The 13161-nt window shown below is 37.3% G+C and overlaps 1 protein-coding gene across 5 annotated transcripts in view; it reads right to left on the bottom strand.

The window, feature by feature from the left end:
• Nucleotides 1–13161, bottom strand: part of MEF2A (myocyte enhancer factor 2A) — a 52092-nt gene that overhangs the window by 8665 nt on the left and 30266 nt on the right. For 4 of the 5 annotated variants that reach the window (XM_010076159.1, XM_010076157.1, XM_010076155.1 and 1 more), the window contains one exon: nucleotides 4502–4692. In XM_010076159.1, coding sequence (XP_010074461.1) covers nucleotides 4502–4692 — 191 coding nt within the window. Of the gene's footprint in view, nucleotides 1–2838; nucleotides 2863–4501; nucleotides 4693–13161 lie in introns of all 5 variants that reach the window. The other variant, XM_010076156.1, reaches the window with a different exon arrangement.

The following is a 13161-nucleotide window of genomic DNA, read 5'->3' on the forward strand; positions in this document are numbered from 1 at the left end:
CTTTCCCATATACTGGAACAAAATTCTATAGCAAACATATCACTCCAACTAAGCTCTTTAACCAAACTTGCTGTTCAGAAACCCTGTATTACACACTGGTGAATACCACCAGAAAGCAAAGCTGCTGTCACAGAACATCCTGCTCTTCATGGAGGCAACACCATTTAGCCATGCCAGATACTGTCCAGAACAGGAAATGCTACATTTTTTATTTTTAAACAAGAGATACTTAGTTTTACCTACAGAAGTCTTAGAAATACTGACAGCAGTAGCAGTCTCCACACCCTGTGTGTCTACATTCTTGCAGAACCATTCCTGATTGAGGGAGCTGGATTTCAAATTGCTCAAAATATGTTTTTACAGCAAGTCTCTATCACTGAAAAAATATTTGCTGCAAAAGTAGCAATTGTTCATCTCTTTCGTAGAGCTTCATTTCCTGGCTTTAAAAGATTGAAGCTTCTACTGCTTTTCCCTCATTTCAGACAGGTATACAAGGATTTCAGTATCTGCAGCACTTATTTTTTTTCTCCACTCTGATCTTGAGCGTGCGAGTGGTATTAAAAATGCACTATTCCCTTTGTACTAACAGAATGAGCAGGTACAGAAACAGCGCTGTATTCAATTTCAAGCTCAAACTTGTGAAGATTAATCGAGCGTTATCAGCCCTTGGCTTGTATCTTTCCAATTTAAAGAAAAAAACCATACCACGGCTACCATATTAGCTACAGCCTTCCACTGGCCACCCCCTTCTGATCTCTGTTTTGTCTGACTGCTGTTGAAAGCCCACCTTTGAGCCCCGTAGGAATTTGGAGGCTCTTTGGCATTTGCTCAGCAGATGTACCCGCTCTGCTTCAGAGGATGCAGATTTCAAAGCTCTAAGGCCCAGAGAAAGTCCCACTGTCTGTGTTATTTATCCCTTTAAATCACTTACGTACTTCTGAAAATCTCCACTAGACCGAGTTTATCTGGGAAAAAGATACGTTATTAGAGCAGATTTTTGTGTCTGTCAGGAATTGACCTTTTTCCAAAGCTTTCTTGGATGGCAGCCTATAAAGTTGGGATTACTGTATAATGGAAAAGTTAAGAGGAGTATACTGGGAAACAATCCAGACCAAAGGATTTCCCCATGGGATTTTTTTTTCTTTTTCTGAGTGGCTAATAAAGGTGGTTTTCAGAGGTAATTTACTTCTGAATATAATCCTTGAGCACTCAGCCATACAAAGATATAATAAATATTTAGATAAGCCAAAGATTAATGACAAATTTCAGGAATTTTTAAGTTATTTTTTAAACCAGTGCACATGATAGCAGTAACAGGAAGAATTCAATATCTTTATTTCATGCTATGTTCGTATCTGGTTTTCATACTCAGTGCTCAGTTCCAGCCATCCAGAGCGAATGTTTGCAGACACGATTTGGACACTGGGATTAGCATCAGAAATTAGCATAAGAAGAGACCTAGCACTGCAGGTGTGTTTCATATTTCTTTACCCTGTTTGAAGAAGACATTACTACTTCTCTTTGTGTGAGCTTTCTTCCCTAAGGGATCAGCCCAGTTTTTAAAACCACTAGAGGGCCCACGCTGCGTACGGGATCTGTAAATCCTGCAGCGAGCGGCACTGTTCTCACTGCAAAGGTTACAGCAACTTTCAGCAGGTTGGAATACCTTAAGAGCTTTTGCACACTTCCAGTTGCAATGCTGCTTTGATTAAGTGTTTCTACATGGAATTACAGCTCTATTTCCTGCACTGGAAACCAGACACTCCTCTATAAAGGTGAGAGCATGCATGACAGCTGTTTATAACCACGAGTCATTCCAATAAAACCCTTACAAAACTTAAATACTGACTTTCGAAAATCGTTTCCCCTTACCTCTGTAAATCGACTGCTCACGTTTAAGGTAAAAAAATCAACCAAAAGCATGCATTCATCAATAAATTTATCTAAATCACTACATTTTCCATGCTTTCATGCAATTAGAGCCTCATCTTAGCAACAGGTCCATGTTCAAAACCAAACCAACGTATGCACTAGGCAGACTTCTTCGTATATCTCTCCAATTGCACTGATGCAGCATCTTCTGCATGGTTTGTGCTACAGCAGCTAAACAATTTGCAAATTGCTCTAAAAATATGTTACGAATTATTTTAGCCTTAACGTTATTTTCCAGACAGAATGCCAAATGTTAAAACCTTTTGGAAAAAATAGAAAAAAACACAAATCCCAAGAGCTTCCTTTCAAAAGCAAAATATCTTTCCACCGGAAAAAGGTAGAATTATTCATTTTGCAATTCTCTATTCCTTTTGGTAAACAGGGAACACCCCTGTGGTTTGATAATCTCACGCAGGATGAAATAATTCTAAACTCCAAAAAGGTGACCTCACCAGCAATGATGTAATCTCCTTGAAAATAAGAGAAGTAATACAGGGCTTGTGTTACAATCTGAAGAAGTTCAGGAGTGAAGCCACTTTCTAAAAATACGTCAATAATTTAGGGGATGAGAAGTGGCTATTTATGTTTTACATAAAACACTGTAAATATCCTACACACATGGACAGTTACTCTGTAAGGCTTTTTTCCAATGTTCCCTCCAAGAAAAACAGAAATATTTTCAGGAAAAAAAATAGAAGTTTACAAATGGAAAGCACCAGACTTTGGACGTGTTTTCAACTTGAATTGGTTGAGTTTTAAGTTTCATAAAACAAATGTATTTTTGTCTGCTACCAAGGGAACACTGGAATTATTTAAAATACGTAATGAAACTACAGTTAAAAAAGCTGTAGTAAAAGATATTTTCAGTATCTTGCTCTCTCTCATCAAACTGCAGCCCAAACTCACCAACTCCAATTCATCCTCCTCCGACTGTACTCAGCAAACAAGAGGGATAACACAGTTACTAAAGATAGCATTGCTTTCAAAAATGAAATTAAAAGTCATGTTTGTGCTTTAAGATTTTTATTTAATTAATAACGTGAATTTGCCACCTGATTCTGTGAATAATACTACTAGGTAGTGTAATACTTTACATAATTCAGGTCAATTAAAAAAAATACTGCACTGAAAGAACACACGCTTTGGCAAAACGAGTGCAGCAAGAGCTTGGTGAAAACAAGGACACAGCCACACACGGATGACATACGCAGATATGGAGCACAGCAGTTCCTGGCTGGACTGATGCAATAAACATCCAGCTCGGTAACAAAATATTGTTCACATACAACCATCCCAACACCTCTACTCTGAAATCTCTTTACAATTTCCTCAAAAAGACAAAAACCTGAACTGAATATTATGTTGTGCTTAACAACACAACAGTCAATAGGTACTGTGTGCTACCAGCATTAGAACAAGTGCATTAACAAGACGCTCTACTACTTCTAATTAAAAGTTAATTTTCACTTTAATAATCAGCCAGTGTGTTTCCTATGTCTTTTACACTTCAGTATTCCTAGAAAAACCTTAAACTTCAAGAATCATTACTCTGAGGATAATTATAGCTTTTGTTACTTGGATTAATTTTATATTATTCATCATGAATACCAGTAACAAGTATAAGCACTTGTGGTATCTTAAAACAAATAAGAATTATACAGAGAGGACTTTTATTGTTTATATTCTCCTCCTCTTGGTTATGGTTCATTCTTCCACACACACAAAACAGAAAATGTACACACAGATGTTTAAAATTTCGACAGGACAGTGAAAGACTAAGACCAAAGGATTTGTCTGACCAAATCTAAGGAAAAATAGAGTAACTCTTCCTGAAAGACCTGTTCTGGTCTCAATGCTGTGGTTGCCTCATGTCTGACACAAAACTTGCGTGCTATTCCAAAGCTAGGCTGAACAAGCATTACTAAACATGCCAAACTGCACAGTAGGATTGAAAAGTACACATAGGGGCTGAGCCTGATCCTCATTACTCTTTTATGTCCTCACTGAGGACATGACGTCCACCATAGGACACCCAAGGTTGCACTCCAGCACACCACATCAAACAAACGTGCCTGTCAGACCGTCATTACCACTGAAGCTACATTTTACATCCCACAACCATTATGACCCAGGAAAAACAGGTCCAAAGTGTGCTTTAGGGCACGTTAATGCAGTTCACATCACCAATAAAATCAGCCATTCCTCCACAGAATAATGGATAGCCCTTTTTAAAACCCACATCCTCCAAACCAACAAAATTCTCAGCATCAAGTCAGCAAGATGTCAAATCAAAACAACAAAATCCCAATCTATGTCCCTAGGATTGCACTCTAACCACATTTAGGTTCAATTGCTTTTAAAAAAAAAACCTTAATTTAATTAAAAAAAAATTATTTCTCCCATGGTAACAACTTATAACTTATAAGATTTTCATTAGTGAATTTCAGAATACAAACACCTTTCTAGTACTGTAACCTATGGCAAGCAGATGGGCTAGTTTCTCCCTGTGTGCGTGGACAGAACACTTCATTTTTACAAAGTCAGTCATAGAGCAAATGTTTTAACTTACCAATGGTGGCATCATACCCTTGCTGGAAGGTGGGATGACAACACGGAGGTCTGGTTTGCGATTGTTCATTCCAAGATTACCTCCTCCAGGTGGAGGTGGAGACTTTGTAGGCATGACTTTGCCTAAGCCATTCCCACCACCAGTAGTTCCCAGTAGACTTGGTGAAGCTCGAGAATTCACAAACCCATTTCCTGAAAGAGGCAAAACAAATGTCCCATAAGACTGAACAGAAGTAGCAATGCAAAATTTTGGTGCTCATGTACAAATTACGAGATATTTCTTTTGCAAAGCTTCCAATGACAAACTTCTCACACGAGACGCAGTATTGAACAATCGACCAAAGAAACCACTTTCACCAGAAGATCGATATGTAAAGGTAATATCACCTCAAGGGCACACTGTGGCAGCTTAAATGCTGAGAAGAGCATATTGTCAAAGACCTATTTCTAATAACATCTGTTGTGGTTTTTTATTTTGCCCTTTGAAGTTCCTCAAGGCTGAGCCTGCACAAAAGTGTGTGCTTTTGCACAACCCCACTTCATCCCCACCCCCACAGAACACGACTACACTGAATCGCTGCCTGTGAGAATACAGATCAGCTCTTAAAGTCTCTATTTACAAAATGTATTCTTCAAATATCTTCAAGATTCGCAGGACTTCAGTATCTATTCTCTAATAAAATTAATTTCAGTCTCAAAAACATATACTGTCTGATTATTCTACTTAGCAACAATGAGGAGAACAAATCCTTTCCCTCTGAAGTCATTCCAAGCTCTGGACACAGATATACACGTCATTTATGCCCATCAATTTAGTTACACCGGTCTTTCTCTACCTCACTCCTCATACTCATTCCAAGTAGAACTGGAGAAACCAAAGCCTACAGGTCCCAGCTTCAGCACTGAAATCTCCAGAAGCTGAATACACTGAAGATACAGGCCTTAGTTTACACTCCAAACAGATCAGAAAAACACAACAAGACAGTATAACAGAGAAGTGCCTAGTATTCTATTTTCCTTTACTGGCAAAAACACCAATCGTTAACTAAAATATATTTCTCAGAAAAAAAAAAATTGAAGCCACATTCCAATGATTTTATCATATTTATAGCAACAATTCCCAAAACACACACACCTTATTCAGCTGCAAACGAAAAGAAGTTGTTAAGCCAGGGCAATTTTGCAACAGGGAACCCTATAGTTCACACTACAGAACCTGTGTATGTGTGTATAAATAAATACAATTCATAGTGAGATTATTATGTTTATACTAACACTGCAGTTGTGAAAGCAGCCTTTATAGTCACAATTCAGGGAAAAGTCCATCACACAAAGTTCACTGTGTGGGAAGTTCTCTTCTAATAGCCTGTAGCGCCCTACTGGCATGAATTTTGTATTACTATTCTAATTTGAAAAGGCCCCTATGCCCAATCCAATTTTATTACATTAAGTACATATTAATCTAAAAGCAATTAAAATATGAAAGTTGTCAGTGTCACATTCTACCATCTTTAGCTAAATTTTAATGCCTTTAAAAGCTTAACAAGAATGAAGAACAATATCATGTACCAGTAACAGCACATTCAGTGACGGTGACGGGGGCTGCCGAGATACTTGGCTGGTGTATGTTGAGAACCTGGGTGTGAATTCACCAGGATGCTAGTAAGGGAGCCTCCTCCATCCTTGCTACATGGTGGAGGAACTGCCAAATGCAATCTTCTCCTTTTTCCTGTCCACCATAAATGGAACCCTACATATTGTTTCATCAGTTTAGAAGTGGAAAAGCAAAGATCAGTGTAAGAATTACAACACAGCTCTTGTGCTGATCTGAAGATATTCTACTGAGTTTTTATAAAGGTCTTTTGGAAACACAGTTATTGCACATACTTTTAAGGAAAAAAAATGTAAGTAGGTAGAACTTGGAGGAATTTGCAACTACAGTATTCTTGTTCATATATGGATGAGCAGTAAATTCACAACTTTAAAGACAGGATTTCAAACTCAGGATTTACTTTCTTTGTGGATTTCCTACTGTGCCAAAAGCCTGACCATTCATGGATGATCTGTCCCTCGAGTTTTTCAAGGCCAACAGAGCAAGGAGGAGTTATTCTAATTTAGTATTTTCCTGAAACATTTGTACTGGAGGTATAGGAATACATTTTCTGATAATTCTACCATTTAACTCAGAAGTTATGGGAGAGAGAAGGAACACAGCAGAAAGATGAAAAAGCTTTTCACGTCAGCATTCTTCCTTCTGTATTAAAAACCACAGCAAAAACACATTTTGTGATTAAAGCATCTGCATTGCTCAGCAGAAAACAGCAGAGTTTATTGTGATGCTTCTAGGCTAGTGATAAAAAATAGTTAAAGTGGCTAAAGAGTTGGGCTGGAGCTGAGAATACGTACTAGAGCTAAATTTACTCTTGACTGCTAGGGGAAAACTAGCCACAGCTAGGTCACACAGAAAACCCAAACAAAAAAGAGAGATTAAGTTATCTGCTACCCCTAAGGTTCCTGAAACTGAGACTATTTTCATAGAATCATAGTTTTGTTAAATACATTTATGCATCAATACCTATGCATTATAAATGAGTGTAAACATTAGTTACATACAGCCTATACAGCATCAGATTGCAAGACAAATCTTGCACAATGGACAGAGTAAGAATTAAATGGATTTGGAAACAGATGCGAGGGAGGAAAAATTATTAGAAAGCAGCATAATTTTCACCAAATTATATCTAAAAAAATGTTACAGATTCTTCCCTTTTCAACAAAAATGCCAGAACATTTAAAGAACTTACTGTGATAAAAAAGTACAGTCTAGGCTTTAACCTAATAATAAATAGCACTTTATCCCCAGGCTGCCAGCGTTACCTTTCATATGCCAAAGCTGTGGTGTTCTGAGTTGAATTTAAAGTTCAGAACAATAACACTTTGTACAAACAATGAAGTTCTGTACAGCATTTCAGTCTATCCTATGATACCATTTCCTGTCCTCTGTTTGCAAGTATTTCGGTAGCTCGTGTGTTAAATCTGGACAGTGTCTTTCTTCCACACCCAATACAGTCATTTCCTGCAGCCCTTATTACAAGGCTCTGCCAATCCTACAGAAACATTTCACGCTTTCAGTGGTGCTGTCAAAAACAACAAAGTCCTTGCCATCGCCTTCTCTGCTCAATATCACTCAGCAGCAAGGCAGAGGCGAAACATTTGTTCCAACAAAGGGCTGAGCATTTCCTGAAATGAGTGTTAAAAAAAATATATTACGAATGGGAGAAACAAAAAATGTCGTAATTGTGCAGTACTACGGGTATTAATCCAATAGCAGCCCTTAGTTACAAATAGCAAGTATTGAACATTTAGCAAACACTGAAGTATCTATATTGATTATTTGAAGAATCATATGCTGGGGCTGCAATAAGACTGTAGAATATTCATTTTTAATATGAAACTTAAAGCCTTTTTTCCTGCTAATAATTTAATAAGAAAATCAAATTACAAGTTAAGAGTGAGAGGATAACTAAAAGCATGGTATTTCTTAGAGTAAGGTCAGGAGCCAGAAAGATAACAATTACAGGATGATGCAACTACATGGCAGTTTGCCAAAGTGAGGCTTTAATAACCCCATAAATTCTACTTACTATTTTGTATAATACAGAAATTGTATCTACCCCACCCACTACAGACCCTCCCCAAAGACAATCACTTTATGTGTAAAACCATTATCAAACTGAAAAATGGAAACAGAACATAAAATCCTCTGTGAAGTGGAAAATAAGACTACTGTTTTTACTTCCATCAGAAGAGTTTTATGTAACTCTAATTCTTTAAAACAGACTATGAAAGCATTTTCAAAACACTTATTTGGAAAACAGACACCAATGCAAAGATGATAAGCTCTCATTTATATGAATCCTTTTAAGCAAAGATTAAAATTATAATTTAATTAGATTTATTATAACAAACATTGCCAATGGACACTAGCCTACTTCTTGTTTAGTTGGAAAATGTTTTATTGTGAAATAACTTCTCTGAAGTCAAATGTTTAAACCTACCCATCTTAACAACTGTATATTCAGAAACGTAACACAGCTTAATCCCATTTACTGTCCTGCAGCCCAAGATGCAGCATTCAATTACATGAGACAGACTCATATTTCACTATATAAATCATATCAGCTGAAACAATGAACACACGTGGCTGGAAAGTACTCCATGTACTTATTACTACTCAAGGAATAAATTATAGTCATGGATGCCATTAATCTTTTTTTTGTGATTCACCTTTGGAGAAACTGAACAGTTATATGCAGTTTTGGAAAACAATTGCAGGCAAGTGGCTAAGCAATTTAAAATTAAGCAAAAATAAGAATCCTAAATATCCATAAATATTTATGCCTCAAATGACATCATACAACCCAAGAAATGTCACATAATTAGAAGCAAACTGAAAACTGCAATAAGCCATCGATTCACTATGCTTCTAGAAGACAAGATAAAAATCTATTTAAGAAAAATATTTACATGTAGCACCTTGGGGGGGGGGGGGGGGAAATTTTTAAAGAAAAAAAAAAAATTTTTAATTGGGGCCCGGGGGGGGGGGGGGGGGAAACTATTTCAAGTAAATACAACAACAGCATTTCTATGTGCATTAGCCAGTCAATTTTTTTCCCCCCTTGAGTAAGACAGCTTTAAGTGGAAATTGAAAAAAAAAAACCAAAAAACCAAACCATAGATCCACCAGCATTTGCCATTCGTACCCCTTTCAGCTTTGCAGAGAGATCACGGCAGATTCTACATTCATTTCAAACAGCCTAAGTTCTCTGCTAGCTTTCGAAAGAATTTACTATAACATCTCAAGGAAGATGAAACAAATGTATTTCCACTGATCTTTACAAATCAATACTTCAGATAATACTATGATGAATTAAAGTATACCTCTGACAGTAATGTAAGATATTGAAACATGTCTAACATAAGATTTATACTTCTAAGACAGTACTTCAGATATTCAAACACACAATAAAATACACACAACTAAGTGCCAAGGGAATGCTTACTCATGTTACAAAACTAAAAAATCCCTCCTTTCCCAGGTTGCTGGAATCTTTTTTTTTTTTTGCCTAGGGCTACATAAAAGCAGAGAAAATTTTAAAGAATATGTAGAAGTCAAATGGGCTTTCTTCAAGATGAGTGTTATTATTCAAAATGCAGCAGCAAACCTAAAATGAAGGCATACCGCTTTTGTATCTAAACGTTATCTAACTGTGTGAAACACTAGCAGTGGCAACTGGTCATCTTTCAGGTCTTTTGTCAACTAAATAATGTAATGAAATCAGAGTTCTGCTTTCTGAACTTGTTGGTTTCTATGTACCTACACAAAGCCAATGTAAAGAACGGTAGAGAATGGACAGCAGACCTTTAGAACATCTGATGATGTGTGTTGTGGTATTCTGGGCAAGGTGACATTACAGAAATGTTGAGAATTCACACAGATATGCTGCAATACTTTAATCCAGCTGGGAGATTAATAATTTGTTATACACAGGGCAAAATCTAACCAGGACTGTCTTGTACCTCTTAGTAAATCAGAAATTATAGTAAGATAATGATCACACATAACAATATATGAAATTTCAACTAAAAACTAAGGGTAGTTCAGGGGCTGAACTGACCACATGTGGACGCGTGGTTCCCAAGAACAGACTACTACACTTTAAAAAAAAAACCAAAACAAAACCCAACAAAAAACACAAAAAAACCCCACCAAAAACCAAAACAAACAACTCAAATGCTTTCTTCTACCAGCATATTTTTTCACGCTGATTTCAGCCACTCATGAGCTGATCTAATCAGAGGATGATAGATGGATCAAACTTTGTTATGTGCTGACAGCGTCTAGCAAAAGGGTTCAGCTTGCACCCTGTGGAACAGCTGGTGTGCAGTCCACTTGCAGTACTTGAGGAGAGCTTGGAAGCTGTAAGAGTAAACAGGCTGCTCTCAGTGTTCCTTAGGGATCCTCCAACTTCTTCCTTGGAGAAGGCTGAAACACTGACTGTTGTATTTGCCCCGAGTAATCTTAAAGATCAGAGCAAGGCAAAACACTATACTGACACTACTGACATCAAAGAGGAAGAACCTTTGTCCAGTGCATTTAGCATCAGATGAACATACATTCTTAAATCAAACCACTTTCAACACAAGCCAGGAAGTGAGGAGCTCTGGCTAGTGAAGGACTACCTGTGACAGATACTTCCAGTTAGAAAAGTACAGCAGATTAGAAACACCACCAGTAACACATAACCTTGCAGTAGGAATAAGCTCAAGGTTCACAGTTGCTTTCCCAAGGTGGTCACCTACAACAACAGTGCCAAGCCATGTCTGATGCAGATGATACAGACTGGTGAGACAGACTGCGGGTGGAGAAAGAAGAAAGTCTGTTTTCTTAAGGAAGAGGCAGATAGCATTAGTCCAGTTTCAAGCAAAATTCCTGTAAGAAGTATGTTCTTCCAGGGTTAGCTGGATACTTTTCATTGGGGTGTCTCTCATTTAACAAACAAAACAACATGAATGCAAAGGTAACCACGGAAAGCTGGTTTGTAATTGAAGCCTTCTGGTGTTCTCTTAAGAATTGCAGCATATTAGCCCTTGACTCAGGCTTGTGAAAGACCAAGCTAAAAAGTTCTTTTATCCTCAGACTTAGGAAAAGCTCTCCCAATCAGGCAAGCCCTCAAGACAAAGGGAACCATTTACAGGTGTGGCCTCTCACACTTCTCTGTCTTGATCCCTTTCCGGGGACATACAAGCAGTTTACAGGGGCATGTAAACTGTCAGCTGCACCTCTGCATAATCCCTCCTGAGGCCAGGAGAAAAGATGACACATGATCTAGACTGGCTCTTATTAGGGCTCCAACAGCTCACCAGTCCCGGTTTTTCAAGCAGGTACATCCTTCAGCTCTATTTCAAAGAATCAAGTTGTACACATCCTGGTGATACGAGATACTTGAAGCATATTAGATGCCCATCACAGCCTGAACAGGGTTTAATACTGACCATGGGCAACAGTATAATAAAAATTCTACCTCCAAAACATTTGATTTAATTAACAGAAAAAATAAGTTAGATCAAAAGCAAACATTGTTGCAATGCTGGACATTTTTCCCCTCTCAAAACTGAAATACTTGCCAAGAAAAAAATTTCAGCAAATGTTTTTCATATGGTGGGTAAAATCTTAAAAATATTAAAAAATAAAAATGCTTTTTCAGTGTTATGACAGCTGCATGTGAAATAAGCTCTCAGTATTATAAAATTATCACAAAATTTTCAGTTCCAGACATAAAAAAACACCTACCAATCTTTGCTACAACATGCAGATATTTTTACTCAAAGTAATTTTCCACAGAAAAACTGTTAAGTTGGCAGATTGACTGCTAAAGCAAATCATCTATTCCAATCAAGTTACACAGGACTTGAGAAAGGCTCATGTGAACTAAATATGAGGCTTTTTATGCAACATCTTTTTCCAAACTGGGTCCCAACTATGTGAGATAACCTTTACTTGCTTTTTACTCAGAGATGGAGATGTGTAAGTATCTTTCGGTGAAATGAGAACAAAATCTCAAATGCTCAAAAACTTCACTATGTCGAGTAAGACTTGGGTTTTTCCTTTGTCTGTAAGAGAATATCTGGGAATACGGGTATGCCAGTACTCTTTGACATTTCTCCTATAAATTGAGCGCTGCAAAACTGACACGTGACCTGTCACATCTGTATCTATAGGAGAATTCTCCATTCCTGAGAAGTTTAAAAGAAGACGGAAAGCTAAAAGAATAAAATATTTTGAACAGTGAATTCTACAATAAATGTAGCAAGAAACTAAGACTATTGTTGTATGCAGACATAATTAACTTGATACACACACTTCAATGGCAGCTGCCAAGCTCAAACTGACAAGTTAGCACATTTACTCCATCTGGTTATATATAGTTTCTTGATTTTCAGTTGCAATTGAGAAGGATACCGTGCACCTGACAGTATTCAAAAGAAGCCATGCCATATTCTAGTAGAAAGTGGAGTTCCAGCAACTTAGGGTACTCTGTGGCTTAGCATTCTGGTGTTAACTAGATATTTGAGTTTCGCTAGGGGTACTTCTTATAGATGTGTTCCACTGTTCTTGTACAGTCACAACTCTTACTTCCATGAACAACATTTCTAGAAATGAGTGGGTACATGTAGAACATTTTGGGTGCAATGTTCTGCAAAGTAAGAGATAAGCGATGCATTTTGACTTTCCACATCAACTATTAATAAATGCAAGAAGGAAAACATTTTACTGCATGAAATATGTTCACCAAGCTGCTGTAACTGGGTATTTCTATAGTTTAATATTCTATAGCAAGTGCTGTAAACAACTGTTTTATTTGCTTATTGAAAGAATTAGTCTTAAATCAGAGGCTGCTGTTACTAAAGCCTGATTTTGGAAAAGAGGCCTGAAACGGCTTGATAATAAACTCATTTAGTCTGACTTGAGAAATGCTATGGAAATTAACATCTGACCTCCACAGTTTCTAAAAATAGTCATCTTTTTTTCCAACTCAGAAAGTTTCCTCCATTTAAAATCTTGCTTACCTGATGGAAACCATGCTTTAATATTTCATA

This window comes from Pterocles gutturalis, unplaced genomic scaffold, assembly GCF_000699245.1.
Source record: "Pterocles gutturalis isolate BGI_N339 unplaced genomic scaffold, ASM69924v1 scaffold15518, whole genome shotgun sequence".
NCBI lineage: Eukaryota > Metazoa > Chordata > Aves > Pterocliformes > Pteroclidae > Pterocles > Pterocles gutturalis.